Source organism: Ammospiza caudacuta, chromosome 5, assembly GCF_027887145.1.
Source record: "Ammospiza caudacuta isolate bAmmCau1 chromosome 5, bAmmCau1.pri, whole genome shotgun sequence".
Classification (NCBI taxonomy): domain Eukaryota; kingdom Metazoa; phylum Chordata; class Aves; order Passeriformes; family Passerellidae; genus Ammospiza; species Ammospiza caudacuta.
The window spans coordinates 76,564,627-76,592,067 of NC_080597.1; the positions used below are offsets into that span (position 1 = coordinate 76,564,627).

A 27,441-nucleotide genomic window follows, 5' to 3' on the forward strand; every position below is an offset into this window, starting at 1 on the left:
AGATCCATTGGATTCAGAAGGAAAATTAAGGTTATACAATTAAAACCCAAATTAGTCCAGCTCATCTTTCATCTTCCTCCCTACAAACAAGCAATGGTCTTTAAAATGTTAAAAATCTTTAAAAAGATTGTCCCAACTCCTGTATTGTCCCTAATATTCCTGTAACCCATACTTTGACTTCTCCATACCTGGGTGACAACATTTGCTCTGTTGTAGCTTTTTTTTTGTTATTAAACAAATAACAAAATTAAACAAAACCCAGTGGGAAATGCTATCAAAGTTCAGTAGCCAAATATTTATTTAGTTACTTGGGGCTGAGGATTTATGTTCGAACAGTCAGAGCTGTTAAAATAAAACATCATTTATAATTTGAGGTCTGGTTGGAACTCAGGTTTTTTAATAAATCAATATTTCCCAGCTATTAAAGGGCACCAGCATGACTTTGAGGCCTCGGAGAGGACGTTCCACACGGTGGTGAATAAACATAAAAGCACAAAGTGTAATATTTCACTAGGCAGCACCTCCTGACAATAAAAATTCATCTTCCTTTGTAATAACTTCATCCTAAAATGTCTGTGCACAAATCCAGGGTGTCAGGAACCAGGGGAAGAAGGGGCAGGGGTAGGAAATGACAGAGGCTGTCACGACCTCCTGCTTATAAATGAAATTTTCATCCTTTATTGTTTCTCTTCTCTGCCCCAACAAGTTGAGATTCAGTCCTGCTCCCACTCAGGGCATCACCCAAGTGTTCAGGGAGTGATCAGGACCTGAAATTTTGGTGCAATGCCAGAAATTCCCTGATCTCAACAAGCCCACGTGGAGGTGGTGGCTCCTGGGGGAAGGCAGCAGATTTTCCAGCAAAGCTTCCTTGGATGCCAACAAATAATAAATATATTTTATTATATATTTATATATTTTATCCTTATATATTGGTGTATTTTGTATGTTCATGTATATTATATGAATATCTATTCTATATTATATATTCTATATAATATATATTATATAATATAGTATATACTATATATTATATAGTATATATTATATATTGTGTATTATGTATTATATATTATGTATATTTATTCATATATAAATATCTATTTATATATTTAATAATATGTTATGTATTTGTATATATATTTTGTATTTCTATTATATATTATATTTTTATCTTTAATTATTAAATATTTATATATTTTATAAAATATATAAATTATATATAATATATAATATATAATATATAATATATAATATATAATATATAATATATTATATATTTTTATTCATATATAAATATATATTTACATATTTAATAATATTTTATGTATTTGTATATATATTTTGTATTTCTATTATATATTATATTTTTATCTTTAATTATGAAATATTTATATATTTTATGAAATATATAAATTATATCGATTATATTTATAAAATTTATATATCTTAAATAATATATAATATAAATTTATATTTTATGCATAAAATTATATTTAGGATATAATATAATATAATATAATATAATATAATATAATATAATATAATATAATATAATATAATATAATATAACTTTAAAAAATTATAAATAATAAATTCCCTCAGAAACAGCTCTGAACATCCAGAAAGCACAAGGTGGAGCTGGGCAGCTCTGATTTTGGGCAATCCTACAGTGGCTTTGGGGTGAGGCTGTCAAAGGCCCCTTCCCAGAGATGAAAATTCCATAATCTTTGGCTGTGGACGTGCCACAATTATCCCTCATTTAAACCCAGCCTTGCTCCTGGAGAGTTTTATCTCTCTGGGCAGTCTCTGCTCTGTTCATTATGTGGTGTTTGCTCAGCTGATGGCTCTTCCATGGCTCTGCCCTTATCTGCTCCCCCTCAGAATTGGATTTTTTATTTCCCAAACCAGTCAGATATGACAAAGTCATTTCCCTCTGCTCTTGTCTTTTGAGGGAATGCAAACTCCTTTTTAACAATAACCATTTAAGGATTAAAGCTGCTGGAGAAGGTGAATTTGCTGAGGGAATTGAGTCACTTTTAAAGGGGTTTATAGGAAAATGGAAGCTGGGTTTCCCCTCCTCATCTTCTGTGCTGCAGACAGAGCACAACCTCATCCTTTTCCTTTGTGGAGCTTCACCCTCCTGAGCTTCCCTGAATATTTTAGAGAAGGAATTATTGCGAGCCATGAAGGAGTTGGGGCAATCTTTTTAAAGATTTTGAACATTTTTAAGACCATTGCTTGTTTGTGGGGAGGAGGATGAAAGATGAGCTGTTGGCTTCTGGAGCTGGAGCTGCCCTTTAAATTCTTGGCACCTCCTGACTTCAGATTGCTGTGATCATCAGACAATGACTGACAGGCTTAAAATTAGAGTTTGGAATTGCTTTGGAATGGGTTAGGTGGGAAGGGACCTTAAATCCCATCCAGTGCCACCCCATCCATGGCAGGGGCACCTCCCACTGTCCCAGGGGGCTCCAAACTCTGGCCTTGGGCACTGCAGGGATCAGGGGCAGCCCCAGCTGCTGTGGCAATGCCAGCCCAGGCAGGAATTCCTCATTGCCAAGATGCCACCCATGGCTGCCCTCTGGCAGTGGGAGCCATTCCCTGTGTGCTGTCCCTGCAGGCCTTGTCCCCAGTCCCTCTGCAGCTCTGCTGGAGCCCCTGCAGGCCCTGAGCTCCTCCAGCTCAGCTAAATCAGGATTGTTTTTGTCACAGTTGAGAAGGTCACAACACAAAGCAACAGACTCCATTTCCAGAAGGTTTCAAACTGTTTTTATTCCAGCATAATGCTTTTTATACATTCTTACAACTCATCAGTTTGCACTTCACTCATTGGTCACAGGAGACAAACAAGGTGCTCATTGAACAGGCAGTTGCAGTTTCTCTGATTTATCCTTCTGTCTGTCTTGGGTTCTGTGTCAGTGACCTGGGCAGGAAATTCTTTCAAGGGTAAATATGGATCCTCCTATTAAACATGGATCCTCTTATCAAACATGGATCCTCTTATGAAATATGGATCCTCCTATCAAACATGGGTCCTCTTCTCAAGCATGGATCCTTTTACCAAACATGGATCCTGTTATCAAACATGGATCCTCTTATCAAGCAAGGATCGTCTTCTCAAGCATGGATCCTCTTACCAAACATGGATCCTCTTATTAAACATGGGTCCTCTTATCAAACATGGATCCTCCTATCAAACATGGATCCTCTTCTCAGACTTCTCTCTGGCTCACAGAAGTCACTCTAAAACCTCTTCCAGTCTTTCTCTTCCAGAAAATTCATTGGAATTAAATTTTTTACATTTGTGCCGATTGTCCATGGCTGTCACAGCTCAGGAGCTGCCCTTCCCTCAGGCCCTTTGTGTGGAGAAATCTTTATCTGCTCAGTGTGTCGTGTTCACCTCCTCTGTGTGGAGAAATCTTTATCTGCCCAGTATGTCGTGTCCACTTTCTCTCTGTGGGCCTTGCCTGGGTCATCCTTAAAGAGTAACAGCAGCATTTTAGTGCATTTCCAGTTCTAACTGGAAAAACAGCCATTGGTGTGAGGAGAGGACTTCCTGTCCTGTCATTACCTTCTCCCCAAAGAGAAAATCTCTTCAGGAGCCCACCCTGAGCCCATTCAGTCTCTTCACTGCTGTATCCTCTGTCCACAGCAAGTATTTTCCCCTCAAATTCCCAATTTCCAAGTGGATGTGGGAGATATTTTCCCTTTTCCCTCTGCAGATGGGCATAGTCCCAGTCTGGGTGTGCTACAACTTCAATCCAAAGCAGGAGAGGAAAAAAAATGAAGTTTCCTACAGCTTTTAAACAAAATCCTGCATTTCTCTGCCACTTCCTGGCTTGATGAACGATAACACTGAGCATTTGCATCTCAATTTCCAGCCACAGGTCTCAAGATGCTTTTCAGAGCTTGCTGAGGGCCATTAGAGCAGTTCCAGTTCTAACTGGAAAAACACTCATTGGCCTGAGGAGGGCCCTCCTGTCCTGTCATTACCTTCTCCCCAAAGAGAAAATCCCTTCAGGAGCCCACCCTGAGCCCATTCAGCCTCTTCACTGCTGTATCCTCTGTCCACAGCAGGTATTTTCTCCTAAAATTCCCCAAATTCCAGGTGGGTGTGGAAGATATTTTCCCTCTGCAGATGGGCAGTGCTTCCCCCACAGTCCCACTTTGGGTGAGCTACGACTTTGATGAAAAACAAGAGAGGAAAAAAAATGAGGTTTTTTACAGCTTTTAACCAAAACCCTGCATTTCTCTACCACTGCCTGCTTTTATTAATGATAACAGTGAGCATTTGCATCTCATTTTCCAGCCACAGGTCTCAAGATGCTTTTCAGAGCTTGCTGAGGGCCTTTAGAGCATCCTGGGCCACTCTGTCCCAGGAGGATCATCAGCCTCTGGTTTGGTTCCTGAGCCTGGAGAGGGCTCTGATGGCTGAGAGGAGCACCCTGCCCCTTGGAAATGGACACTGAGCCCTTTCCTGCCACCCTGAGCTGTCACTTAAAGTCACTCTCAGGCCCCTCCAGAGAGGTGCAGAGGGGTTTCAGCACAAATGGAGGGGAAATTGCTGCCTCTCATTTCCCAGCCAGGCCCCCCAGCAGCGCTGAGCTTTGTGTTTAACCCCCTAATGAACTGAATTCAGCTCTAAATGGGGCTCTATTTCTCTCAAGCTGCAGCTGATTTTTTTTTTTTGTCCCTGTCACTGAACTTGTAGCAGATCTTGCTGTATAGATTGCTCATGGAGAATATTTTTTTTAAAGATATATTAATAGAAAACCTTATTTGAAAGCCAGATTAAAGATGATCAACACGGGTGTGCTCTGGGGCAGAGGAAGGACTTGGTGAATGCTGTGGCTTTGTTACTGCAACAAAAGTAAATTCCTGTCTAAAGCAGAAAAAGCTGCACATTTCTATCAAATGCAAACCATCTGCCATTAAATTAACAAGGTAAACCTTGAGTGCTCTGATTATCTGGTGAATATCTGCTGCTTCAATATGACTTCATCTAAGTGCCAGCTTTTTATTTAAGCTTCATAAATAGCCTTATTTTCCAATATTTCTTCTTTCCCTCTGCCTGAGCAGTTGGGGCTCTTCTGGAAGAGCACAAATCCTGCCCAGCTGCCCTTCCAGGTGCTCTGAACCTCTTTTGTGGGATCATTCCCCCATAAATGACAGGAATCAACCTAGCCTGGGAGCTGCTGGTGGTGGGCAAAGTCACTCAGATCTCGTTGGCTCTGAAGAAAAGCAGAGAAAAAGGAGGAAAAGCTCTTTTGGGGCATTTTATCTGCTTGGCCATGGCTGGTGTGCACAGATCTTTTTGTCCATCTCACAGCATCTGGGATGCTCAGAGATTCCCAGATGTTCTCCACAGGCTGCTCCAAACCCCAGCACATCCTCAGTGAGCTTGGGGTGGTGTTTGATGAAGGAATGGGGTCCCTGTCTGGTCTCCTGGGTGGGAATGGCCTTGAGCAAGGACAGGGAGCTCTGCCACCCTCACCCAGAGTGAAATGGGGTCTGTCAGGTCCAAACCAAACCAGGGGTGATCAGCTGCTAATTAATCACCATTTATAGCTTGGATAGAACTGCAAATGTACTCGGACCTAGCAAAGCTGCTGCAAACAGCTGGGAGAGCTCAGAGCCCCTGGCAGGGCCTGCAGGGGCTCCAGGAGAGCCAGAGAGGGACTGGGGACAAGGGATGGAGGGACAGCACACAGGGAATGGCTCCCAGTGCCGGAGGGTGATGCCTTGTGGAGGCTGAGCTGGAGCAGAGGCTGGGCAGAGTTCCAGAGTAAAGCAGGGATTCATTCACAGCATCTCCTCCATGGCTGCACCTTGGGCAGCACCAGAGCCCAGCCAGGGCTGCACCCAAGATGACCCAAAACGGCCCCAAAATGCACGAGCGCTGCCGGGGTCTGTCCCTGGGATCAGCTCTGCTCCATTTGCACCTTGCAGTTCATTGTCCCATTGCAGCTTTAGCCCAGGCAGTCCCACCCTGCTTGTTTTTCTCTCTCCAGCCCACGGGGTTTGTGCTCCTGGGCTGAGATTTGGGGCATTTGTCCTTGGTGCCCAGCTGGAGCAGGAATTGTTTTGTCTCCCTGCTCTGTGCACACAGCTCACCATCCCTGAATGTGAAACTCAGACCCACACACTAAAGCAGCTCAGAATATAAATATAAAAACTATGAAAAATATAAAAACTAAATAAAACCTAAGGCACCAAGGGCAGGGATGGATGGGATATTGGGAATTAGGAATTGCTCTGGAATTGCCAGAGCAGCTGGGGCTGCCCCTGCATCCCTGCAATGTCCAAGGCCAGGCTGGACATTGGGGCTTGGAGTCCCCTGGGACAGTGGGAGGTGTCCTGGCCCATGGGATTGGAACTGGATGGGATTTAAGGTCCCTTCCCACCCAAACCATTCCAGGATTCTGCAGCCAAGAACTGAGCAGAGCAATTCCAGCAGAGGACAAGAGTCCAGCTGGATCCCTCTTGGCTGAGTTGACTTTTGGAGGGCCAAAACCATGGAAAAATTGGGATAGCAAAGTGTTAAAACACCTTCAAGACCAGCAGGGTCCTGCTGACTTCACAGAGATAAAATGCCTGGTTTGATTCACTATGGTTTGATCGAGGACATTATTTTAGTTTATTTTAGAATTTCGGCACAAAAATTTCATAGCTTATAAATGGCTCTGCTTTGCTGGATCTCGGGGATTGAAACCACACAGTCCCCAGTCCCCTAAAACCCCCTGTTTTCCCACCAAAGTGATCTCCTGGTGCCTTCCAGAGCTTTTTTCCCCCTCTGGAATGTCTGCAGTGAACCTTTTCCCATGGATCGCAGCCTTCCCCAGCCTCAGCTTTTATTCCCGTCAAATATTTAATGGGATGAGCAGCTCAGACTCTGTTTCCCTGGCCTGGCTGCTCATTTCTGGATTGTTGTGGGAGACGACACCGAGAATCCGTGCCTGGATCGATGGTGGGGTCAGCTCTTAACTCACCATCATCGTTACACTAATTACTCTCATTGAGTCCTTCCTTCCTCCCACCCTGAAGGCTCATGTAAATGAGTGACCCAATTAGCAAAGCTTTCCAAAGGGTTTTACATGCCAGGAAAAGGGGTTTTTGTGGGGATGAATCCGAGGAGCCTGCTGGCCACTCCTGTTAGTTCATCCCACTTAAATCCTGTTATCTCTTCTGGGGAAAATTGATTCCCTGGTGGCAAAGATGGGGAGCAGAAATTCCTCCCTGCTCCTCCTCGGTGGGACAGAGGTGACACCTCCCTCTGGTCTGGAGGGGGTGAAATAATCGGTGAAATTATTATTGAACAGGATGGGGACTCAAAATCACAGCCAAGGTTTGACATCGCTGTTGGGTGTCAGGGAAAAATGAGGGGTGTGCTGGAGGAACCTCAAGGAAGGGATTTCCCCTTGCAAAAGGTTCTGAAGAAGGGGAGAACTGCAAGGGGAAAAAACAAGAAAGGGAAGGGGAGAACTGCAAGGAAAAAAGCAAGAAAGGAGAAAGGGAAGAAAAAGGGATAAGCAGGAAAGGAGAAAGGGAAGGGAAGAACTGCAAGAAAAAAAAAAGCAAGAAAGAAGAAAGGGAAAAACTGCAAGGGAAAAAAGCAAGAAAGGAAAAAGGGAAGGGAAGAACTGCAAGGAAAAAAGCAAGAAAGGAGAAAGGGAAGAACTGCAAGGAAATAAAAGCAAGAAAGGGAAGGGAAGAACTGCAGGGGGAAAAAGGAAGAAAGAAGAAAGGGAAGGGTAGAACTGCAAGGAAAAAAAAGCAAGAAAGAAGAAAAGGAAGGGAAGAACTTCAAGGAGAAAAATGCAAGAAAAGGAAGGGAAGAACTGCAAGGAAAAAATGCAAGAAAGAAGAAAGGAAGAACTGCAAGGGAAAAAAGCAAGAAAGAAGAAAGGGAAGGGGAGAACTGAAGGGGAAAAAAAGCAAGAAAGGGAAGGAGAGAACTGCAAGGAAAAAAGCAAGAAAGGAGAAAGGAAGAACTGAAAGGGGAAAAAAAAGCAAGAAGGAAGAAAGGGAACGGAAGAACTGCAAGGAAAAATAGCAAGAAAGGCAAGGGGAGAACTGCAAGGGAAAAAAGGCAAGAAAGAAGAAAGGAAGAACTGTAAGGAAAAAATCCAGAAAGGAGAAAGGGAAAGGGAGAACTGCAAGGCAAAAAAGCAAGAAAGAAGAAAGGGAAGAACTGCAGGGGAAAAAAGCAAGAAAGGAGAAATGGAAAGGAAGAACTGCAAAGAAAAAAAGGCAAGAAAGAAGAAAGGGAAGGGAAGAACTGCAAGGAAAAAAAAAAGCAAGAAAGGAAGAACTGCAATGAAAAAATAACAAGAAAGGAGAAAGGAAGAACTGCAAGGAAAAGAGCAAGAAAGGAGAAAGGGAAGAACTGCAAGGAAATAAAAGCAAGAAAGAAGAAAGGGAAAAAATGCAAGGGAAAAAAGCAAGAAAGGGAAGGGGAGAACTGCAAGGAAAAAAAAGCAAGAAAGATCCTTCCCCCTCTGGGATTTGGGGGAATGACTCTTAAATAACCAGGAATTGTGGAGAAATCAGGCTGAGTCTGATCATCCTGGTGCTCGTCCCTTTTTCCTTCCCATTCTTCATCCTGAATTTGAGAACTCTTCATCATTCCCATGGATGTTCCCATCCCCACCTTCCTCTGGATTCCCTTGGACAAAACTCGTTCAGTCTTTGTCTTCCAGGCCTTTGGGCTGCTCCTCTTGCTTTGCAAACCAAGCTCTTAAAAACAAAACAAAAAATTTCCTCAAAAAAAACCTTTTATCTATAATTGATTAATTACATCTATAATTTATTAATTCTATCTATAATTGATTAATTCTATCTATAATTATATATATAATTTTTATTATCATTAATTTTATCTATAATGATCCAATTTTTGTTCCAAAAAATGACTGCTAAGGATCTGTTTCACTGTATTTATTTTCATTATATTTTTACTCCTGAGCACCAGGACACTGATTAACTTCAGGAATTTTATTCCTTTCTGTTCCACTGAGTCCAACAGACTGGGATTAAAGATTCTTTTGCAAATCCATCCCTCTGAGACCCAGAGAAATCCTGCAGGGAAATTTTGAGGGCATTTTTGGGAAGGTACAGCTCAGTATCCTGGAGGACTCTGAGGAAAAGGGGGCTGAGGTTTTGGATTGCTGTAGATTAAAGAAAATCACATTGACCTGTGATTTTCCTTGTTTTTAAGGAAAATTTGGTGAAGCACATTAGGAAACAACAAACAGGCAAAACAATCCTTCCCAGAACTAAGAAGAAGCTGAAAGGACTTTTTAAAATCAAGTCACTTCTGAGATAATCAAAATCAGCCCAGGAAATAATAATTCTGAGAAGGGCAAGCTCTGGGAAAGTTACATCATAAATGACTGAAAACAGAAAAATTAACAGAGGAATTTTCCCAGTTGGGGGAAAAAAACCAGCAAAATGATTTTTAGGAGATTTTTCCATAGTGAAACCAAATCACTTCCTAATCCTCTGCTAGAATCCTGCTCTTCATTCTCCCTGCACAAATTCCTTCCTTCTTTTCCCATCTTTTTAGTGAAAAACACCTGATCTTTGGAGGTTTTATAATGACCCAATTGGTTTTGGGTGGTTTTCATGCCTTTTCCAGACTGCAAAGTGCTTAAGGAAAAGTGAGGATCAAGCAGACCTTGAGTTTGGTAGGAGGAGCTGTAGGATAGAGATCGAACCTCTTATGTTGCCTCTCTGTTTTCTGAGATAATCCAATTCAGCCCAGGAAAATAATAATTCTGAGGAGGGCAAGATCTGGGAAAGTTACATCATAAATGACTGAAAACAGAAAAAATTAACAGAGGAATTTTCCCAGTTCAGGAGCAAATCCTGGACTTTTTTAGGGAATCCTTCCATAGTGAAATCAGCTCCGTTCCTGATCCTGTGTCAGGATCCTGCTCTTCATTCTCCCTGCACAATTTTGCTTCCTTATGTGAAAAAAGCCCATATTTTTAGTGAAAAACACCTGATTTTTGGAGGTTTTTTAATGAACCAATTGTTTTTGAGTGTTTTTTATGCCCTTTCCAGACTGCAAAGTGCTTAAAGAAAAGTGAGGATCAGCCAAACCTTGAGTTTGCTTGGAGGAGTTGTAGGATGGAGCTGGAACCTCTTATGCTACTCCTCTATTTTATTTAACAGATTCCTTCCCCCCTCAATAATCCTTTTTTCCCAAGGCTGCATCTTTGCAGAAAACCCACTTTTTGGAGGAGTTATTGCCTTTTTTAAAGCGCTAATTTCCTGGGGAAATTTATGCCCGGCAGCGGCGGCAGGCGAGGAGCTCGGCAGGCAGGCAGCGCTAACGAGACAATTCATTAAGCGCCGAGTGTGTAAAAAACATTAATTCCCCAAATGAAAAACTAATAGAGTGTTTAGGCTGCTCTTTATCACTGCTGACAGCCTGGGCTCTGCTCCTCATTCGTGTTTACCCAGCTGATGGGGCTGCAGCTCTCCCTTGCCACCTCAAAGGTCGGCATGCTTTTGTTTGCCTTTTTTTTCCTTTTTTTTCCCAGTTTTGTCCCTTCTCCTGCACTTGGATTTTAAGGACATGGGAAGTTCTGAGTGCCGGCCCTTTGGTTTTGTCTTCTTGCTTTGCTTTTCCTTCTTTCTTTCTTATTTTTCCATGCAGTTCTTCACTTCCTTTCTTATTTCTTGGGGCTTTTTTTCCTTGCAGTTCTTCCCTTTCTTCTTTCTTTCTTTTTTCCCCTGCAGTTCTTCCTTTCTCCTTTCTTGCTTTTTTCCCCTTGCAGTTCTTCCCTTTCTTCTTTCTTCCCTTTTTTTCCCTTGCATTTCTTCCTTTTCTTCTTTCTTGCCTTTTTTCTTTGCAGTTCTTCCTTTCCATTTCTCCTTTCTTTCTTTTTTCCCTTGCAGTTCTTCCCTTCTCTTTCTTCTTTCCTCTTTTTTTTTCCTTGCATTTCTTTCCTTTCTCCTTTCTTGCTTTTTTTTTCTTGCAGTTCTTCACTTTCTTATTTCTTCCTTTTTTTCCCTTGCAGTTTTTCCATTCCCTTTCTCCTTTTTCCCTTTTTTTCCTTGCAGTTCTTCCCTTTCTTCTTTCGTCCTTTTTTTCCCTTGCATTTCTTCCCTTTCTTCCTTTTTGTTTTCCTTGCATTTCTTCCCTTTCTTCCTTTTTTTTCCTTGCATTTCTTCCCTTTCTTCTTTCTTGCTTTTTTTCCTTGCATTTCTTCCCCTTCTCCTTTCCTGCTTTTTTTTCCTTGCAGTTCTCCCCTTCCTCAGAACCTTTTGCAAGGGGAAATCCCTTCCTTAAGTTTCCTCCAGCACACCCCTAATTTTTCTCTTAGAGAACAGGACTCATTAGTGGAAATCTGCTCGGAGATTAATTAATGAGCAGCTGTCCCTGAGCTCGTTTCCTCCTCACTTCTGTTTGTCCTACAAGTGCAGCTCTGTCCCTTTGACACCCTTGCCACTGATCCCAGTAAAAGGTGAATTCCCAGTAAAATGCTGGGAATTTTGGACAATTTAAGCAGCTGACTTCCCAGATTCAGCTGTGAGGTGCCAGATACCTGAAGGTTGGAGTGATGGCCTTCAAAATTCCCTCCCAACATTCTTGGTTCCCTTCCATTCCATGATCTTGGGAGTCCTGGGAGAAATCATTCCTCTGAGTGTTATATTTCCCTGGATTTAAACCCTATAAAAGGGAACAATTTAGGTAAAAAAGCAGCAATATCTGGGTGAATATTTGGGGTATTTGTTCATATCTAAGAGGCCCAAATATTCACAGCTCAGAGAAGAAGCCCAGAGAAAGTGTCAACCCCAAAATCCAGCTTTGATTTCTAAATTCCTGTAACTCTGGAATGAATCCTGTGGGAGAATCAAAATCCAGCTCCAGCTTTTATGGCTCATTCCAATCCTTTCCTAGAGACCTGGAATTCCCAAATGGACCAATTTAGGAGAAGGAGTGACTGATCTGTACCCTGGAGTCCCCTTTTGGTGGGCATGGACACCTTGGTGACATTCCTTGGTGACATTCCCTCACAAAATTTTCCTCACCAGCAGCACCTTTCCCTTACTCTGTCCCACAGGGACAGACCATGGTTTAACACCGAGCTGGCTTCTAAATAGTGAAATATTTAAAAATTATTAATTTTTTCATCCTTTTTGGGTGTGGAAGTCAGAGGTTTCCTGGCAGGACTCCCTCTGAACTGTGGGAGAATCAAAATCCAGCTCCAGCTTTAATGGCTCATTCCAATCCTTTCCTAGAGACCTGGAATTCCCAAATGGACCAATTTAGGAGAAGGGGTGGCTGATCTGTACCTTGGAGTGGCTTTTTGGTGGGCATGGACACCTTGGTGACGTTCCTGTCCTCTCACAAAATTTTCCTCACCCAGAGGGACAGACCATGACTTAACACAGAGGTGGCTTCTAAATAGTGAAATATTTAAAAATTATTAACTTTTTCATGCTTTTCGGGTGTTGAAGTCAGAGGTTTCCTGGCAGAAATCCCACTGAAATAAGTCCTTGATGTTGGATCTGAGTTCACACCTCACTCCTTTAAAAAATAATCACATCTCTAATTCTGCTTGGCTTCACCCAAAGCTTTTTCCTTGAAATATCAGATATTCTCCTTTTTGAAGGTGTTTCAGCAGCGATTTTGTGTCCTTGTGGCATCATCTCCTTGTGGTGCTAAAAGCTGTGGGAGCAGAAGACACTGCTGGAGTGGCAGTGATGGATAAAATCTCATTATCCGCCTTTTTTACCTGCTGGGAACTCAAGCACTGAGAGGGAAAGTGGTGCCTGAGATCCCCAGGAAAATCCCCAGCAGAGAGGAGAGTTAACCCTGACTCTCTAAAGGCTTAATCCAGCATTTACCCCGTGACAAATTCCCTTTCCCCTGTGTTTTTTGGAGTTACCTCTTCTGGAGGGGAGGGAGGAAGAAATTCAAATTTAGGGAGTTGCGAACTGGAAATTCAGCAGGAGTTTCTTGCTGCATCCCTCTCCCAAAGAGGAGGGATTTTCCCCCAGCAGAGCTGTAAAATGTCTCTGTGAACTTTTCCTTTCCCCCAGAGAGGAAATTGGGAATGCTGTGCAAATCCTGAGCGTTTTGGAGGTTCCTTCCTCAGGTTCAGGGTGCAGAGTTTTGGATTTATTTTGCTCCTGGTGCTGTTAAACCACTGAGATGTGCCACTGGTCACTCTGCTCACACCTGGGTGGCTCCAGGGTTTTTTGTTTAATATTTTGTTTAATATTCCATAAATATATTTAATAAATTAATATTTATTTTGTTTAATTTAATATGGCAATCTGCATCCATCCATCTACAACCTGCCAGGAGTCACCTGCAGAAATCCTGGGTGACAAAGCCTGGGCTGAGTTTATTTTTCTCAGCTTTGCTGGAATGAAAATGTCACTGTCGTATTTTGAAATATGAAATTTTCATATTTCAAAAATCCCTTTGCCAGGATTTCTTCTCCTGGGAAGCTGAGAAGCCTCAGAGAAAAAGGAAAACAATATTATCTGATTTGCTTCTCCTGTGTTTTGCTGCTTTGGAGTGTGGTTGGAGATTGTTTATCCAACAGGTGATTGTTTCATTGGTTTCATGGGAATTGTTTTAATTATTGACCAATCACCATCAGCTGAGTCAGGACTCTGGAATGAGTCAGGAGTTTTCTTTATTATCTTTGTAGCCTTTTGTCTGTATCCTTTAGAATAGTTTAGTATAGGGAATATGATATGATACGATATGAATATAATATAATATAATATAATATAATATAATATAATATAATATAATATAATATAATATAATATAATATAATATAATATAATATAATATAACATAACATAACATTACATTACATTATATTACATTACATTATATTACATTATATTATATTACATTATATTACATTATATTATATTATATTACATTATATTACATTACATTACATTATATTACATTATATTACATTACATTGTATTACATTACATTATGTTACATTACATTATATTACATTACATTACATTACATTATATTACATTACATTATATTACATTATATTATATTACATTACATTATATTACATCATATTACATTACATTACATTACATTACATTACATTACATTACATTATATTATATTATATTATATTATATTATATTATGCCTTCTAAGAACATGGAGTCAGACCCATCATTCATTCCAAAGACAGGAACCCCAGAAAACACCACCTGAAATGTTCCTTTTCCTCAGAGGGAGAGGACTCAGCTGTGGTTTCAGCCAGAGAGGAGACAAAACCAATTGGTTCATTAAAAAAACTCCAAAGATCAGGTGTTTTTCCCTAAAAATATGGGAAAAGAAGGAAGCAGAATTGTGCAGGGAGAATGAAGAGCAGGATCCTAACACAGGATTAGGAACTGAGCTGATTTCACTATGGAAGGATTCCCCTAAAAAAAGTCCAGGATTTGCTGTTCCAGTGCTCCTCAGCTTGGAAAATTCCTCTTAATTTTTTCTGTTTTCAGTCATTTGTGATGTAACTTTCCCAGATCTTGCCCTCCTCAGAATTATTATTTCCTGGGCTGAATTCAGTTATCTCAGAAAATAGAGAGACAACATAAGAAGTTCGAGCTCCATCCTACAACTCCTCCTACCAAACTCAAGGTCTGCTTGATCCTCACTTTTCTTTAAGCACTTTGCAGTCTGGAAAAGGAATGAAAACCACCCAAAACCCATTGGTTCATTAAAAAAACTCCAAAAATCAGGTGTTTTTCACTAAAAAGATGGGAAAAGAGGGAAGCAAAATTGTGCAGGGAGAATGAAGAGCAGGATCCTGACACAGGATTAGGAACCGAGTGCCAAGCCAAGCTGGCACTTTTCTCCAGCAGCATGGAAAATTCACCTTCCAATCTCCAGGATGACAGGGCCAGGGGAGCAGGGCACTGGCCTGGGTGTTGTGGTGCCCAGGTGGGCTCAGGCTCAGCTGGAAATGGCTTAGGAAGGAGCAGAAGGGGAACAAGAACTCCATGGCTGATTTTTTTCCCAGAATTCCAGAATTTTTTCCCCTTTTCCAACATTTCATCAGAGATCCTTCCCTTTCTCAGAGTGTGGTGGGTCCACAGCACAGGAAGGCTCAGTTTTTGCCCAAAGATCTGCCCAGCTCCACAGCCAGCTCCAAATGGCATTTTCTATTCACAGCCCTTTAATAATTCAGGCTCTGATTATTTTTTGCTTCTCCAGCTCATTTGTTGCCCTCGTGCTGCCAGGGATGATGGAGTAAAACTATCTGGAGTGAGCCTTTAAAGAATGGGATTTTCTCTTCTGGGTGTCCAGAGAAGAAAGGAAAATTGTTGGGCTCTGAAAGGGCTTCCTTTGAGCTCCAAAAGTAAAAACACACAGGAGAAATTCAGATTTACCCCCCCAAAAACCCCACCTGAGCCTCCTCCCTGAAGGATTTCAGTGCTTCAAACAGGGAGCGGATTGTGCCCATCTCCCTCCTCCCCTCATCTCCACTGACAAATATAATTACAGCTTCACTTAAAAGCGCTGCAAGTGGATTGTGGAGAGGAGAAAAATGGTGTGTGCATCTGCCTGCAGCAGCAAGGAGCTGACTCCTGCTTTTCTCTGATGGCTCCATCCATCTCCAGCACTCCCAGGCCGGCAGAGCTGCCTCTGCTAAAAGAGAGATGATTCCTGCCCCAAGTGCATCTCCAGGGGGATGAAAACCTCTCCAAATGTAGGTTTTTGGGGCTTAAAAATTATGGTTTTTCATGCATGGTACAGGTGGGTTTTCTGCTTTGTCCTGTCACCAGGTAATTATCTAATTATTCCTAACCCTGAAGTCCTGTCACACTCCAGGGTCACTTGGAGGACAAAAATCTCTCACCAGATGCCTCCTGAGAGTCCTGGGATAATCTGGAGTTAGAGTTTGTGTAAATCAGCCCCTCACTCCTTGTTGATAATTTGATTTTCTTGGTGGGACAGAGCAGCAGCAAGGAGCTGATTCCTGCTTTCCTCTGATGGCTCCATCCATCTCCAGCACTCCCAGCCCGGCAGAGCTGCCTCTGCTAAAAGAGAGATGATTCCTGCCCCAAGTGCATCTCCAGGGGGATAAAAACCTCTCAAAATGTAGGATTTTGCGCTTTAAAATGATGTTTTTTCATGCATGGTACAGGTGGGGTTTTCTGCTTTCCTGTCACCAGGCAATTATCTAATTATCCCTAAACCTAACCCTGAAGTCCTGTCACACTCCAGGGTCACTTGAGGGAAAAAAATCTCTCCCCAGGTGCCTCCTGAGAGTCCTGGGATAATCTGGAATTAGAGTTTGTGCAAATCAGCCCCTCAGCCCCTCACTGATAATTTCATTTTCTTGGTGGGAGGAGGCTCAGTGAGCAGAGGGGGGCTGGGAGGAGGCTCAGGGAAGGGGAACCCTCATCATTCCCACCCACCCAGGCTGGATTGTCACCCTCATTGTTCCCTCTTTATTCCCCTTCCACACTCCAGGCCAGGTCATCATTTCCTGCAGGATTTGCCAGGCTGGTGTTCCTTGGTTCAAAAAATAAATTCATGAATTTTGCTGTGGCCTCAGGAGCTGCTGAGAGGGGTTAATTGATGGAGTTAATTAATGGAATGGGTTGGGTTGGAGGGGACCTCAAGGATCACCTCATTCCAACCATGGCAGGGACACTTCCACCATCCCAGGGGGCTCCAAGCCCCTTCCAGCCTGGCCTTGGGCACTGCCAGGGATCCAGGGGCAGCCACAGCTGCTCTGGGCACCAAAGATCATCTACCTCCATATTCTGTGATTTTCATACTTAATTGTACATTTTCCATATTTAATTGTACCGTTCCCTCATCTGCTTCCATATTCTGTGATTTCTACACTTAACTGTACAGTTCCCTCCTCCTTGTTCACCTCTGCTTTAATTTGTTTTGCACACACACACACAAAAATCTGGATTTTTATCCCCTCACTTTGTTTTTTTTTCTCTTTTTAGGATGTGAGGATGTGTTTAATTTTAGGCCAATTATTTTTGGTGTTTAATCCAAAGTTCCTCTCCCAAAGCAGGGCTATGGCTGTACAAAAGTCACATTTCCTTAAAGCAGCATCACTCCAAATGGAATTTGATGGTCAGCAGCTCCTTGGGAATGCCCTGGGGTAGAATACAAGATGAAGTGATGGAGTTGGAGCTCCTCTGGTGGCTGGGATAAAATGCCAGGAACTTTTCAAAGGAGGTCTCAGTGGGAAGGAAACCATCCATGAGCACCTCATGGGTGTTGCTTGTGCTTTGATTTCTTTTTACAGCCCTGAGGGATGAAGTTAAGCAGTTAGACCTGCACTCCTGGCTGGAATAAAATCCCAGAAGGTTTTTCAAGGAGGTCTCAGTGGGAAACCATCCATGAGCAGCTCATGGGTGTTGGCTGTGGTTTAATTCCATTTTACAGCCCCAAGGGTGAAGTGATGGAGTTGGAGCTGCTCTGGTGGCTGGGATAAAATCCCAGAAGATTTTCAAGGAGGTCTCAGTTGGGAAGGAAATGATCCATGGGTGTTTCCTGTGGTTAATTCCCTTTTGCAGCCCTGTGGGATGAAGTGATGGAGTAAGACCTGCACTCCTGGCTGGGATAAAATCCCAAAAGGTGTTTCAAGGAGGTCTCAGTGGAAAGGAGATGATCCATGCGCACCTCATGAATGTTGCCTGTGGTTTTAATTCCTTTTTACATCCCTGAGGGGTTTATAGAGTTAGAACTGCTCTGGTGGCCGGGATAAAATCCCGGGAGTGGGAAGATGATCCATGAGCACCTCACGGGTGTTTAACTCTTTTTTACTGCCCAAGAGCTGTGGTTAAGGAACAAAACCAAAGCAAGGCTCCTCTGAATGAGTGGGGACTCGCCTGAGGGACACTGTGGTGACCAAAAAGGACCCTCCCACCTGTGGGTGCCCTGGCTCCCAAGCAGCTCCTCCCTCCCTCCCTCCCTCCCAGCAGAGTGAGATAAACACTGCTGGACTCTGCAGCCACAGGAATTCCCAGCCCAGAGCAATCCCTTGCCAGGAAAATGTCTCCTGGTGGTTGATGAATCCCCTCAGATCCACCTGGGAGTTCAATCCATGGCAGGAACACTTTGCTCCTTGACCCACTCCTGAATCAGAGGTGGAGGGATCACCCAGAGCTGGGATGGGAGCACACAGGAGGCTCTGGATGGGATGGAGAACATCTTGTTGGGAAGGATGAAAGTTTGACAAGAAGGTCTCACAGATATGTGTGCCTAGCAGAAAGATTTTTAAATGTAGAGTCTGATGGAGGAATAGAGATGGAAGCAAGTTTTGATCTAGAAGAAAAGAATTGCTGAGCCAGTCTCACTGGATAACCAAGGAGGCAAAGGGTGTGTTTGTTAAAAGGGTTTTTATGGCTTAGAGCAAAGGATAAACCCACCCCAAACAAGATGTTTTTATCAAGCACAAAGCACAGGCAAACAAGGCAGCAAAAGTTGCAAGTAGAAAAAAGGTCTCAGAATTTTCCACTGCAAGAAAACTGAAAAACAACTTCTAGCTGAAACTGTAGTGTACTAACTTTGAGTGATTGGAGAACAGTAACATGAATATGGTAATTACAGTAGTTATGATGGGCTATAGATAACAGTTCAGGAATAGATTGGTTCTACTGCATGAAGATGCTCAGCAAAGAAAAGTCTGTAATGCATTGTGACCAAAACCAAAGGGGCTCCAGGCCTGCCTGCAGCTGGAGCTGACAGCTGTGGGCACAGCTCTGTCACCCACCCTGGGCTGCTGTGACACCTTGGATACAATAAACTGCATTTTGGATACTATAAACTGCATTTTGGATGCAATAAACTGCATTTTGGAGAGGCCCTGGAGTCCCACATCCCTCATTTAGGCTTTTACAGTGGCGCCCAACGTGGGGCACTATTAGTAAGAGCCTGAATGAGGGATGTGGGTCTGCAGGCCTGCCTGCAGCTGGAGCTGACAGCTGTGGGCACAGCTCTGTCACCCACCACCCTGGGCTTCTGTGACACCTTGGATACAATAAACTGCATTTTGGATACTATAAACTGCATTTTGGAGAGCCCCTGGAGTCCCACATCTCTCATTTCAGCTCTTACAAGATCTCAAATTGAACTCTTTTTCTCTTAGCAGCCACGTCCCCAGGCCAGGACAGCCATGCCAGCCTGGAGCACCTTCCTGCATCCGAGCAGATCCTGCAGAGCCTCAGTGAGCTGGCCAGGTCCTTCCAGGAGATGGCTGACCGCTGCCTGCTGGTGCTGCACTTAGAAGTCAGGTAAAAACCTGGAATCTGGGCATGGAGGGGTGTGGTGGTGTTCACAGGGGTCCCAGGATGAGGAAGAGACAAGAATCTGACTCCATGTTTCAGAAGGCTGATTTATTTTTTTATCATAAATATTGTATTAAAACTATACTGAAAGAATAGAAGAAAGGATTTCAACAGAAGGCTGGCAAAAAATAGAAAGGAATTATAATAAAATCTTGTGACCAGAGAGTCTGATCCAGCTGACTGTGATTGGCCATTAATTACAAACAACCACGAGACCAATCCCAGATGCACCTGTTGCATTCCACAGCAGCAGATAATCATTGTTTGCATTTTGTTCCTGAGGCCTCTCAGCTTCTCAGGAGGAAAAATCCCAAGGAAAGGATTTTTCATAAAACATGTCTGTGACAGAGGGGCATCTTGGGGGCCTGCAGGTGGAGATCATGTCCAGAGGACACAAATAATCTTATCCATGACAGCACCAAAGGTGAGTCCAGGAATGCCAGATCTCCAAATCGTGGGTGGCCAAATGTGGCATGGAGGCAGGCACCAAAAGTGGAATTTCCTCGGGAGGTTTGTCTGTTAACTAAAAGAATTCAGGAAGAAATTCCTTCATGTGAGTGTGGTGGGGTCCTACCAGAGCAGCTGGGGCTGCCCTGGATCCCTGCAATGTCCAAGGCCAGGTTGGACAGGGCTTGGAGCACTCTGGGATGGTGGGAGATGTCCCTGCCCATGGCAAGGGTGGCACTGGATGACCTTGCAGGTCCCTCCAACCCAACCCACTCTGTGATTCCATGATTATGGTTCAAAGACCAGGAAAAAATGTGATTTTCAGGGACTTTGTCCTTCCAAAACATCACAATGGTGTTGTCACAGTCTAACAGGTGTCTCCACAGTTTGGTTTTTCTTGGGACTACAAATATGAGCTTCTCCTCCTACTTCTTCAAACAGTAACAGGAACTGGGGAACCAGCTGGATTTTTTCAAGGGCTGGGTGATTTCATGAAGTCTCTGCCTTCACATGCAAAGACCAAAGGCAGCAAATCCCTTTCCTCAGGCTGCCAGCTGCCCACTCCAGGGCTGGGAAGATGTTTTTCCCTGGAGAACTGTTCAGGCCAGGTGTATTTTCATTGCTTCCCTTTGCTCTGAGGCATCAGATAGAAGGGGGATGTCAGAGTTTTGATGGATCACCAGTTTGTTCTTTGGTGACACATCCCAAGCCACATCATGTCCCCGTGTGCTCTGCTGGATCAGTGTGGGGCTCTGGGAAAAAAATCCACATTAATTCTTGTCAGCACTCCTTCATCCTGCCATCCATCAGTGCTGGGCTTGGGAGGATTTGAGGAAAAGGAGGTGGAAATATGGAAATGGAGAAGTTTTCCAGCTGGGCTGAAGGAACCTGGACTCTTGGGATGGGTGTCTGGCCTCTGTGGCTTTTTGTCACACTTGGATTAAGCAAAATCCCCTAAAATGGACTTGAGGGATAAATTCTGTAGTAATTTAGAGCAGTGCTTCCAACAGGAGCCGAGTTTGGAGCTGTGAATTCACCAAACCATGTGTCAGGGTGTCCAGAGGGTGGAAGGGATTGAAGGATTGAGACATCAGGGAAACCCCAGCGGGGTGGGAGCTCCCCTGCATCCCTCACTCTGCATTTCCAACCATCTGCAGAACTCTGGTGCCTGTTCCTGGCAGGATTCTCTGATCCTGCACCCATTCCCTGGATCTGTGCCGTGTCCAAGGTGCACAGCACAGTGGGAATCCATCCACTGTGGGTTCAGAGACGCTCAGAGCACATTTGGGAAGGGCCTGGGGATTCATCCCACCTCTGGCTGCTGCAGAGACACCAGAACAGCCAGGAATTTGTGAATTGGCTCCTTGAATTGCCCAGGAATTTTGGGAATTCCACACAATTATCCCCTGATTTTTCTCCTGCCTCAGAGCCCACGTTCATTCCACATGCAGCTTGGTGTTGTCTTCTCCTCCTCCAGTGCCCCTGAGGTCACTGAGACACTGCTCCTTGGATCTGGATGTGCTTCCTTAAAGGAGACATTTGGCACTCCCAGATCATTCTCCAAGCCATGGAATCCCATCCTACAATCCTGGCAAGGTTTGGGTTGGAAAGGACCTTAAAGATCGTCCAGTGCCTTAAAGGACCTTAAAGATCATCCACCTTCCCCAATCCCAGGTTGCTCCAAGCCCTGTCCAGCCTGGGAATGGAAGCAGCTTTTGTTGGAATAACCATGGAATTTTAGATTAGTTAATGTCTGTTACAGGATTTTCATATTTTTAAACAACATATAAAATTATTTATAAGGCGCTTTTACTCTTGGGATTACCCTAAACTGGATTTGCTCATGATGGCACCTCAAGGTGTTTTCCAGGGAATGTGGAAGCCAGGACATCTCTGGCACAGCTTTGGGCCACTCTGGTGTGAGCTTCTTGTCCCCATGTGCTGACCCTGAGTTATGCCCCAAATTCCAGGGATTCTCCCTCAGGCTTTGATTTGTTCCCCTGGCAGGTGAATTCCAGAATCATGGAAAGATTGGAAAAGACCTTTAAGATCATGAGGTCCAACCATTCCCAGCCCTGCCAAGGCCACCACTGACCATGTCCCCAAGTGCCACCTCCACATGGCTTTGAATCCCTCAGGGATGGGGACTCCACACCTGCCCTGGGCAGCTGTGCAGGGCTGGACAACCCTTTTTTAGGGAAGGAATTTTCCCTAAAATCCAACCTAAACCTCTCCTGGTGGAAGTAGAACCCAACCCTGTTCCCACCACAAAAGCAGAAGGAGCTCTGCTGTGGATCTTTCTGGACACAGCAATTTCCTCTCTGGCTTTGAGAGAAACAACTGAATTATGATTTTTTGCCGAGTCCTAAAAGGGGATTAAACTGCATGGAATTTCTCCTTCCATGGAGGGCTGATGGTTGGGCACGTTGGGATTCAACTACATGGAATTTCTTCTTCCATGGAGGGGAGCAAGTTGGGATTTAAGTGTGTGGAATTTCTCCTTCCATGCAGGGATGATGGTTGGGATTTAACTGCATAAAATTTCTCCTTCCATGGAGGGATAATGGTTTGGCATATTGGGATTTAACTGCATGGAATTTCTCCTTCCATGGAGAGGGATAAATTGGGATTTGACTGCATGGAATTTCTCTTTTCATGGAGGGATGATGGTTGGGCATGTTGGGATTTAACTGTCTGGAATTTCTCCTTCCATGGAGGGGGCAAAATTTGGATTTAACTGCAAGGAATTTCACCTTCCATGGAGGGATGGTGGTTGGGCACATTGGAATTTAACTGTGTGGAACTTCTCCTTCCATGGACGTGGTTTGGCACATTGGGATTCAGTTGCAAGGAATTTCTCTTTCTATGGAGAGGAGCAAGTTTGGATTTAAGTGCATGGAATTTCTCTTTTCATGGAGGGATGATGGTTGGGATTTAAGTGCATGGAATTTCTCCTTCCATGGAGGGAGGCAAATTGGGATTTGACTGCATGGAATTTCTCCTTCCATGGAGATGGCTGGGCATGTTGGGATTCAACTGCAAGAAATTTCTCTTTCCATGGAGGGATGATGGTTGTTCATGTTCGAATTTAACTGCAAGGAATTTCTCTTTCCATGGAGGGATGATGGTTGTTCATGTTTGAATTTAACTGCAAGGAATTTCTCTTTCCATGGAGGGATGATGGTTGGGCATGTTGGGATTTAAATGCATGAAATTTCTCTTTCCATGGAGAGATGATGATTGGGCACATTGGGATTTAACTGCATGGAATTTCTCCTTCCATGGAGGGATGATGGTTGGACATGTTGAGATTTGACTGCATGGAATTTCTCCTTCCATGGAGATGGTTGGGCACGTTGGGATTCAACTGCAAGAAATTTCTCCTTCCATGGAGGGATGATGGTTATTCATGTTGGAATTTAAATGCAAGGAATTTCCCCTTCCATGGATGGATGATGGTTGGGCATGTTGGGCTTTAACTGTGTGGAATTTCTCCTTCCACAGAGGGATGATGGTTGGGCACATTGGTGAGCAGGATGGAGTTGCAGTAGTGTGAAATGCTTGGGAATAGGCACAATCTTGGAATTTCAATGCTCATTCCATGACCCCTGGCTCGCTGGTTCTGCCAGTCATCCCTTTTATGAGGTTTTCATGGAAGGAGTTCTTGTTGGAGGACCAGTATTGTATGGGAGGCTGGGGAATCTTGGGAACAATTATCTTAACAGGAGCCACAATCCCACTTACCGCCTCAGACACCCTCTATATCCTCATAATAACACAGCAAGGCACTCTCCCATCCCATTCAGTGGGATGATGGAGGTCAGATCCATCTCCAAGGATCTGTTGGATCCATCCCTGAACATGGAACAGTGACAAGAGTAGGATGCCTTTAACGCAAACATCACCACCCATCTCCTGCAGTTATTTTTTACCAGCTTCAGGAAGGGAAAAGCCACTTTGCATCCCATAAAAACTTTAAAACAGGGGTTGTTTCATTGTGATGTTCCTCCCTCGTGCCCACAGGGTTCACTGCTTCCACTACCTGATCCCTCTGGCCAAGCAGGGGAACTACGCCATCGTGGCCAACGTGGAGAGCATGGACTACGACCCGCTGGTGGTGCGGCTCAACAAGGACATCAGCGCCATCGAGGAGGCCATGAGTGCCAGCCTGCAGCAGCACAAGTTCCAGTACATCTTCGAAGGTCAGGCTCCTCCCAGTCCTTCCTCCATAAAGGGTTTTCCATCCTCATCCCAAAGCTCCACGGGTTTCCTTTGGGGGTGGAGCAGAGTGAGGTGCTGGTGTCACCTACAGAGCGTCGAGTGAGAGCCGTGTGGGAGAGCTGGGAATATTCCCCTGGAGCAGGGAAGGCTCCAGGGAGAGCTCCCAGCACATTGCAGGGCCTGCAGGGGCTCCAGCAGAGCTGCAGAGGGACTGGGGACAAGGCCTGCAGGGACAGCACACAGGGAATGGCTCCCACTGCCAGAGGGCAGCCATGGGTGGCATCTTGGCAATGAGGAATTCCTGCCTGGGCTGGCATTGCCACAGCAGCTGGGGCTGCCCCTGATCCCTGCAATGCCCAAGGCCAGGCTGGACACTGGGGCTGGAGCAGTCTGGGACAGTGGGAAGTGTCCCTGCCATGGATGGGGTGGCACTGGAGGGGCTTTAAGGTCCTTTTCCACCCAAACCATCCTGGGATTCTCTGATTGTTTGTTCAGGAAGAGGGAATTGGCTCCACACAGAGCCACAGGGACCACTCACATCCTGTTGAAGTTTAAATTCATACTCATGGTCCTCCTTAATCACACCTCATAATCCCAGGTCTGGGATTTACATATTTCCCACCCAGCTCCCTGTACATGAACTAAATCCTTAATTTAGACTTTTAATTGGCCTCTGGGCTTGCCCAGACCTGTGCAGTGCAAACCAAGCTGGGATTTTGCTCTGTGTAATGTGGCACAAGTGGATGCATGGGGGTGGCTGTGTCCCTGACCCCTCAGCTGCTGTGCCCTTCTGACATCCTTCAGACACAGGAAACTGTTCAGGATTGATCAGAGAGGGTTTGTGCATCAGGGACTTTGGAATGCAGCTCATTCCTCCCCCTGGAGACTGAATTTACCAGGAAAAACGGGAAACCACCACCCTGGAGAACAGAACAGATTAAAATCCTGTAGTTCTACAGGAGCTGCAGTGACCCATTGCTCTGTCCAGGGACTGGAAGGGACATTGTGCAAAGCCTGGCTAAAAATCACTGGTTGTGACAACACAGCTCTAAGTTTTGGGGCAGTTTTGTGTTTTTACTAGAGGCAGAAAGTCCTAAACTGCACCACAAAGATTACTGAGGGTTTCCAGTTAAAATCCAATTATCCCTTGATACACAGCTTTAAGTTTTGGGGCAGTTTTGTGTTTTTACTAAAGAGGTGGAAAGTCCTAAACTGCACCACGAAGATTACTGAGGGTTTCTGTGACGGTGTTCACAGGGGTCCCAGGACGAGAGAAGAGATGAGAATGTTGGCTCCATGTTTCAGAAGGCTTGATTTATTATTTTATGATATATATTATGTTAAAAGTATAATATATATCATAAAATAAAAGAATAGAAGAACGGATTTCATCAAAAGGCTAGCAAGGACTGGAAAGGAAGGGAATGATAATAAAATCTGGTGACTGACCAGAGTCCAAGCCAGCTGACTGTGATTGGCCATTAATTAGAAGCAACCACATGAGACCAATCCCAGATGCACCTGTTGCATTCCACAGCAGCAGATAACCATTGTTTACATTTTGTTCCTGAGGCCTCTCAGATTCTCAGGAGGAAAAATCCTAAGGAAAGGATTTTTCATAAAACGTCTGTGACAAGTTTACAGTTAAAACCCAATTATCCCTTGATCCAGCTCACAGGCACCACTTCCAGTGCACATTTTGGGGGTTTTCACCATGAATTACTGGCACTAAATCTCTTCTTCCTTGCAGGTTTGGGCCACCTCATCTCGTGCATCCTCATCAACGGCGCGCACTACTTCAGGCGCATCAGCGAGTCGGGCATCAAGAAGATGTGCAGGAACATCTTCATCCTGCAGCAGAACCTCACCAACATCACCATGTCCCGCGAGGCCGACCTGGACTTCGCCAGGTGAGCACAGACCTCGCCCTGTGCCCCTCACCTGGGGCCCGCAGGAGCTGAAATAATGTAAATTATGTGTGCATTATCTACAATGATTGTCCAATAGCTATCACCTGTGTTAGATGTCAGAACCCAGGACATCCCTCTGGCTGTCCTGGAGGGCTCAAACCCCTGCTAGGGGCCTCAGAGACCCTGGCACAGAGCACAAGACCCCTGTGACTTTGATCTTGACCCATGGAAAAAATTACCAACCTTGTATGAGGATCTGCAAGCTACAAAAGTTTAAGTAGAATGACAGTGAATTTATCACGGGGTGAAAAATAGATTTTTGGGTTTTTAGAATGGGGCTTCAGGTGGCAAGATGGAGGAATCTGGATGTGCCCAGCCTTTCTCCTTATCCTTCTTCTTGGCCTCCATCTTCTGCTATGATGGCAGCACTTTTTGGACTGGTTTAGGATAGAGACAAACTGTCCAGCTCTCAGAATCTCTGTTGGTCAGAGTGACTCTGAGATAGGTACAAGCCTCTTTTCCCAGCTCAGCAGTCGAAGAACGAGTCAGGATTCCTCTGTTCTCATTCTCAAAGTTGTTTATTTGCTGTTATCTATGACACTGGAAATGGAGGAATGGGGTTTGTGAAATGAGAGAAGTTTGTGTGGAACTTGGATCTGACCCACCACAAACTCTTGGTGCCATCACTGGGGCTGAATTCTGAGGGAGGTTTGAGCTCTGTGGGTGAAGAGTGTGACTCAGTGCCTCATTTATTTGGGATCACATCTGGGGGTGAATCCTTACTGAACCCATTTCTTCAGATCACCATTGGCATGAGGAAGCTGAGGCCTGCAGGAGTGGGAGGGAGGAAGATCCATTAGAAACTCGGCAAGGAATAAACTTCCCAAATTTCATCTTTTCTTTCTTAAATGTGACCATCCTGTGGGTGAAGGAATTTTCCTGATATCCAGCCCTAAACTCCTCTGGCACGACTTGGGGCCATTTCCTTGTGTCCTGTCCCTTGTTCCTTGGGGGCAGAGCCTGACCCCACCCTCCCACAGCAGCTTTGTGCTGGATTCTTCCCATCAAATCAACTCAGCCACGTTTCTTTTATTGCTTTCACAGCTTCATCTTTTCTTCTTTCATGCTCTGTTTGACTCTTTAGTTGTTCAGATGACTCCTGAATGTTTAAATGTTTATTACCCAGATCCTCCTTTGACATCAACAAGGCTCTGGTGCATCCCAGGCCTGCCCTGCTCACCTGAATTCACAATCACCTGAGCAAGGCTCTCACGTCACCCCAGGGACCCCAGGGCAGCCAGGTTCTGCTCAAAATATTAAATAAACATAACAGCTCCCCTCCAGAAAGCATAAAACAACATCAGGCTGGATAAAAGTGATTTGTACCTCTGTGATACAGCTCAGGCAGGAATCTGTAAATGCTCTGTGCTGTGCATAACTCTCAGTTTGGCCTTTTCCAATATAAAGTGGGTTTTATATGTACAGGAGCAGTGGCAGAGCTGATGGAGAAATTCTCCCTTCCCCTTTTT

The 27,441-nt window shown here is 44.3% G+C and overlaps 1 protein-coding gene across 2 annotated transcripts in view; it reads left to right on the forward strand.

Annotated features, from left to right (window-relative positions):
• EXOC4 (exocyst complex component 4) overlaps window positions 1–27,441 on the forward strand; it is a 371,202-nt gene that overhangs the window by 316,592 nt on the left and 27,169 nt on the right. Inside the window, exons 15-17 of one of the 2 annotated variants that reach the window (XM_058805259.1) lie at window positions 19,136–19,280; window positions 23,805–23,983; window positions 25,753–25,912. In XM_058805259.1, coding sequence (XP_058661242.1) covers window positions 19,136–19,280; window positions 23,805–23,983; window positions 25,753–25,912 — 484 coding nt within the window. The remainder of the gene's footprint in view (window positions 1–19,135; window positions 19,281–23,804; window positions 23,984–25,752; window positions 25,913–27,441) is intronic. The other variant, XM_058805260.1, reaches the window with a different exon arrangement.